Source organism: Haliotis cracherodii, unplaced genomic scaffold, assembly GCF_022045235.1.
Source record: "Haliotis cracherodii isolate W230 unplaced genomic scaffold, xgHalCrac1.p SCAF_36, whole genome shotgun sequence".
NCBI lineage: Eukaryota > Metazoa > Mollusca > Gastropoda > Lepetellida > Haliotidae > Haliotis > Haliotis cracherodii.
The window spans coordinates 311943-318707 of NW_027266293.1; the positions used below are offsets into that span (position 1 = coordinate 311943).

At 39.4% G+C, this 6765-nt stretch overlaps 1 protein-coding gene across 1 annotated transcript; it reads left to right on the forward strand.

Annotated features, from left to right (window-relative positions):
* The first annotated feature begins 349 nt into the window (after positions 1–349).
* LOC139477828 (major facilitator superfamily domain-containing protein 4A-like) lies at positions 350–6280 on the forward strand. Its single transcript, XM_071260242.1, has 3 exons — positions 350–406; positions 4688–4973; positions 5157–6280. Exons 1-3 carry the CDS (start codon positions 350–352, stop codon positions 6278–6280), a joined length of 1467 nt encoding a protein of 488 aa, XP_071116343.1.
* The last annotated feature ends 485 nt before the right edge of the window (positions 6281–6765 follow it).

Sequence of the window (6765 nt, forward strand, 5' to 3'; positions counted from 1 at the left end):
ATATATATTGTTGTGCGGTCGGGTAGCCTAGTGGTTAAAGCGTTCGCTCGTCACGCTGAAGACCCGGGTTCGAATCCCGACATGGGTACATTGTGTGAAGCTCATTTCTGGTAACCCCGCCATGATATTGCTGGAATATTGCTAAAAGCGGCGTAAAACCATAGTTTACTCGCTCACCAATTATTTACTAGTGTATTGTTAAGGCATCGCTATGTTCCATCTTCACACTATTCATGGTAAGGCCTCACACATGTTCTATATGTTGCCTCTCCTAGCACTGCTTAAAGTTATCATTTAATAGTTATATGTTTTGTGTTTATGTTTTCAGAAACAAAAGCACACGACAAACATGGAAGACAGGAAATTTTTCGAAATGCTTGTCCTGTTCTGTTTCACACTCACTGTGGTAAGTATGCGTATATAAAAAGACCGTTTGGACCACTATTGTCAACAAACTTCGAAATTTTGTTCCTACACAACAACTGTGAATAGTATGCGTCCATATGCAATGCCATTCACAACCACTATTCATTGAATACCTCCATAAACAATTTGACTATTTCTATATGCCCATATTATACTATACCAAGATCATCATATGTTTTCAACATTTAAAATATTGGGTTCACGTTACTTCATGTTCACATTTACCGATACCTTTGCCACCCAGACTCATATGCCCTCACTAACGCCTTGTAAATCTGAGGAGTGAGTGAGTGAATATGGTTTTACGCCGCTTTTAGCAATATTCCAGCAATATCACGGCGGGGGACACCAGAAATTGGCTTCACTCATTGTACCCATGTCGGGAATCGAACCTGGGTCTTCGGCGTGACGAGCTGTGTGTTCACCAATAAGGAGAACAATTTGCAAGACACTTCACTCTGTTACATGTGAGCCATTATCCAAGGGAACAATCGCCGCGCAGAGCTAGACGATTGTTAATATGTCGTTAAACAATAATCACTCAATCAGTCCTAAGAAATAAATATGCATCATTTTGTACCATACGAAACAATACAAATATAAAACATGTCATAATTATTTGTAATGGTTGTTATATACTACACACATTTGAATAAGAGACATGTAATATGCTATGATGTATGTGGTGTTCGTTTGGAAATTCGTTTATTTTAATTTTTTCGTAAGCTTACATAAAGTTGTCATTTGTTGTAGTCAGCTATTAATTCAATATGTCAAAGAGAGAACGTGACGCGTATACAGTATACACTCTTCTAAAAAGGAAACGCCCAGGTAGATTTTACGTGAATTTATTGTCCCTAATAAAGTCGATATATTTAATTTAATATCATAGATACAAATATGAAATTTTGGAGCTCGATAGTCACATAATGTCGATGTACAAAGGCATTGAAAACTGTTGTCATGTCACATAAGGCCACAAGGTTGCGCTGAACTCAGCATCTCGCGTGACCGCCCCGGGCAGCAATCACGGCTCTGCATCTCCTCAACACTGCCTGGATTAGTGTTCGAATTCTGTCATGTGGAATTCTGCGCCATTCTACTTGTAACGCTTTGGCCAGTTGTGGGAATGTCTGCGGCGTGTTCTGTCGTTGACGTACACGTCGATCGGGTTCATCCCAGAGGTGTTGGATTGGGTTGAGATCTGGAGATCTGGAGACGGCCAGGGCAAGACTTTGATGTTGGCATTATGAAGGTAGTCTACCGTGACACGAGGTGTGTTCGGTGGAGCGTTGGAACAGCGGTCAGTGATTGAAAGAAGGTGAGTTTGAAGAATTTGATTCATGTAGCGATTTGCTGTCAAATTCCCCTGAACCACAACCAAGTCAGTTCTCGTGGTGTAGGATATATGCCAGCCCACACCATGACACTACCGCCAACGAAAGTTTCGAATTCACGTACACAATGTGGGGCAAAACGCTCATTTCGACGACGATAAACACGTTGTCTTCCATCTCGCCGTTGAAGAAGAAATCTTGTTTCAATGCTAAACCACACTCGTCTCCAGTTTCTCAAATTCCATGGCTGTAAGGTATGGCACCAAGGTAGGCGTCGCTGTCGATGGATCTGTCGAAAAATCGGGACGATAACTGGTCTTTCAAATCGATTCCAGCCTCGCGAAGGTGGTTCCTGACAGTCTGGTCCGATATCCTCCTCAAACCAGGGACGCGTTCGGCTGTCTCCTTAGCTGTGGCATTAGGATGGCGTAAGTGGAACAGTCCAATGTAGCGATTCTGTGCAGGGATGGTAACTCTTGATCGGCCGGTTCTCGGACGGTCTGCAGTGGAATTGAACTGTGTGTATCGGTCACAAAGGCGGCAAAATGGTGCTGTGGTGGACGTGATACGTCCTATGGCGATGTTCCGATCGGCAGTGCTGAGTCATGGCATTTTCGAACTTGAAAAATGTTGACAATTGAATGACAAATTATTGGCTTATGCTTTCCTTTTTATAGTCACTACCACGAGTTACGAATGCCATAACATGCACGTGCATGTTGCTTTACTGATTTCCTCCATGACATTTTTGGACAAATGTGAAAACAATGCCGTTTCAGACATTGCGAACCGATGGCTCCGTTTTGACGCACCGTTTGTCGAATACCAGGCTATCAACATTTTCCAATAACATATATCCAATTTATATATCGGATATTTTGTGTAGTCAGGTCCAATGAACTACATACTACCTGTGCGTTTCTTGAAGACTGTATGTATTTGAATGATTAGAACGTGTTTTGATTACTGGAACAGGATCTATCTAGTATTTGTTAGGAGATCATAGGTTAAAAAGTAATGTGCAGTATCGTAAACTCTGATACTTATTCTGTTAAAAACATGTGATTTACACATCGGTATGCGTTAACAAATGTAAAATAAAATCCTTCCAATGAGCATATGTAATCTCGGCAATAGCACTGTCCATTGTACACAGCCACTGAGAATATATTATATATCCATATACAAGTCCTTCACAACCACAGTGGGAAGTATACATCCATATACAATGTCCTTCAAAACCACAGTGGGAAGTATACATCCATATACAATGTCCTTCACAACCACAGTAGGAAGTATACATCCATATACAATGTCCTTCACAACCACAGTAGGAAGTATACATCTACATACAATGTCCTTCACAATTACAGGGGGAAGTATACATCCATAAACAATGTCCTTCACAACCACAGTGGGAAGTATACATCCATATACAATGTCCTTCTCATCCACAGTGGGAAGTATACATCCATAAACAATGTCCTTCACATCCACAGTGGGAAGTATACATCCATAAACAATGTCCTTCACAACCACAGTGGGAAGTATACATCCATATACAATGTCCTTCACAACCACAGTGGGAAGTATACATCCATATACAATGTCCTTCTCATCCACAGTGGGAAGTATACATCCATAAACAATGTCCTTCACATCCACAGTGGGAAGTATACATCCATAAACAATGTCCTTCACAACCACAGTGGGAAGTATACATCCATAAACAATGTCCTTCATAACCACAGTGGGAAGTATACATCCATATACAATGTCCTTCACAACTACAGTGGGAAGTATACATCCATAAACAAAGTACTCCACAACCACAGTGGGAAGTATACATCCATAAACAATGTCCTTCACAACCACAGTAGGAAGTATACATCCATATACAAAGTACTCCACATCCACAGTAGGAAGTATACATCCATATACAATGTCCTTCATAACCACAGTGGGAAGTATACATCCATATACAAAGTACTCCACATCCACAGTGGGAAGTATACATCCATATACAATGTCCTTCACAACTACAGGGGGAAGTATACATCCATATACAATGTCCTTCACAACCACAGTAGGAAGTATACATCCATATACAATGTACTCCACAACCACAGTAGGAAGTATACATCCATATACAATGTCCTTCACAACTACAGGGAGAAGTATACATCCATATACAATGTCCTTCACAACCACAGTAGGAAGTATACATCCATATACAATGTACTCCACAACCACAGTGGGAAGTATACATCCATAAACAATGTCCCCCACAACCACAGTAGGAAGTATACATCCTTATACAAAAAGACCATTATGACTAACATATATCCACACACAATGCTCGACGCTACCTCTGTGAATATATTACAGATCCATATAACATGCTTAGCATTTATTGTGTATGCAGTTGAGAAATACAATGATTATGTTATCAATGCACTCGAGATAACGCCAGAACTACATTTCGTCCACATCTCCCTCCAACATTTGATTCTTCTACTGTGAACATGGACGATTTGACATACAAGATATGCTTGAAATGAGTGAAAACGACAAATAATGGATCACAATTCAACAGGTGCAGGTCCGTTTTCACACATTGATATCATAATATGGTAGTAATCGACCATATACAATGTCCTAATGATCCACTGTGGATAATATACATCCATATACAATGTCCGTCACAACCACTGTGGATAATATACATCCATATACAATGTCCTAATGGTCCACTGTGGATAGTATACATCCATATACAATATCCATCACAACCACTGTCGATAGTATTCATCCTCGAACAATGTATTTCACAACCACTTTGATATTATACATCAATATTCCATTCCCTTTTCTTACGAAAGAGGACATAATTATTGCATCTTCATACTGGTTTACTCCCATAGGGCATATCTCTGGCTGGTATCGGGCCAGTTCTGCCAGACCTCATGTGTTTGTGGAACGTCAGCCTTCACACCATATCCTTTCTCTTCCTGATCGCCGGCGTGGGGACACTAGCAGCCATTGTCGTATCCAGTCTTCTGATGGAAAAACTTCCCGCGTTTATAGTTCTTGCGATCATCACCATCACACGTGGTCTGGCCATGTTCTTGTTTCCATACACTGGTGGTTTAGCTCTTGCTGGACCTGTGGTCTTCATATATGGTACAACCAATGGTCTCTCTGCTGTCGGTGAGCTTTTACATGTTTTATACATGTTTTTTCACAGTCAAGAATGATGTCAACCCTTCTTTAGTAATGTTTCTGTAATGATTGAGTGAGTATTCTACTATTTGAGATATTGCATGGTAAATAACCAAATGAAATACAAAATACATAATAAAGCGTAATTATATTAATTCTTTTTTTCAACAGGATCTTTGTATACGACAAATCTCCTCTGGCCTACAAGGGCGGAGACAATCCATCTAATTCAGAGTGGAGTTGCGATTGGAGCTACACTAAGTCCACTTCTGGAGAAGCCGTTCCTTAGTGATGGACTATTTACTATCATGATGCAAGGCACACCTAACGATAACCCTAAACAACAATTTGGTGACAATAACGTCACATTTAATAGTTCTGAGATAACGGTTTCACCTGACAGATCAATGGCAATGCTAACTGGCGAGACCATGTTGGACAATGCCATTTACACGAACGTGACGTTTTATAACCCACTTAACGAATCGCTGTTAAATGCTACGTTTGACAGTGTTAATTTGTTTTTGACGGAAGCGGAAGCCAACAATTCGTCTTGGTGTGATAACTTTTCAACATTTCTTGACTTTCCATTCATACTGTTTGGGTGTATTGCAATACCAGTGACTGTAGGACTGATTATATGTTACAGACGAGGAAAGAACAGTCAAGATCATCCTACAAACCCCTACACATCAATAGATAAAAGCACAGATACATCACAAAGCTGCATCCAGCACATGTTCGTCAACCTTATGTGTCTCTTCAGTTTGTTTTCAATGGCCATAGTTGGTTGTATCAGCAACCTACTAGCTACATTTGGAACTGAATGTGCTCTTAAAGTCGATCTAAACACCACCTCAAATATGACCTCAGTCTTCTGGATCTTCTATAGTTTAGGAAGGATTGTGCCTTATTTTTTTATAGACAGGGTACGGACATTTCCAATTTTGTCAGTCTCTTTTGTAGGAATGACAGCAGGCGTTGTAATGCTGTTCCTAAGTCTGTACAATGGGCTTGTTTCCCTTTGGATCAGCATGATCCTTCTTGGCTTTTTCTCAGGTCCCCACTTTAGCAGTCTATTTACATGGACTAGAGAGTATGTATGTCTATCATCTAAAAATATTGCTTTGCTATCCCTAGGTGCAAATTCAGGCTTACAGTTTCTACCCTTAATAACCGGCTTACTGATGGACCGTTTTGGTCCAAATAGCTTCATTTATTCAATAACTGGAATTTATATCATACACCTGTCTTTGTTTATAGTATTAAAAGTATGCACCCGATTTGTCCCATAATTAACTCTAAGGCAATAATTCAGAAACCGCAAAGGTTAAATACAATTTTAACATCTACTCATTGTTATATTAAACACACAAAAAGATTTATATTTTTTTTCAAAACAGATTTTTTTTCAATTTTCATAGTATACGGAGAATGTATTGAGGAAGGTATTGGTATAACAGCATGCGATATTAAATATATTGTACATGGTGGGAAGCATTGTTCTTAAACAGGGGATAGGTGAATACAAGTGTATATGTATAAGCTTCCGAACTATAATTACATTATATTTTAGTGCTTCAGTCGATCAGTGGTGCCATGTGGTGTCTTGAAAGCATAAAAGCAGACTCAAATTTGGACAAAAATTGTTTGCTTTGGTTACAAACATAGTTGTTAAATACAGTAATAAACGATGAGTAGGATCTAAATATTCACAATGCACATATGAATTTTAAATGTTCATCAAACAATTCCATTTAATGTAAAATAAATATTGTTC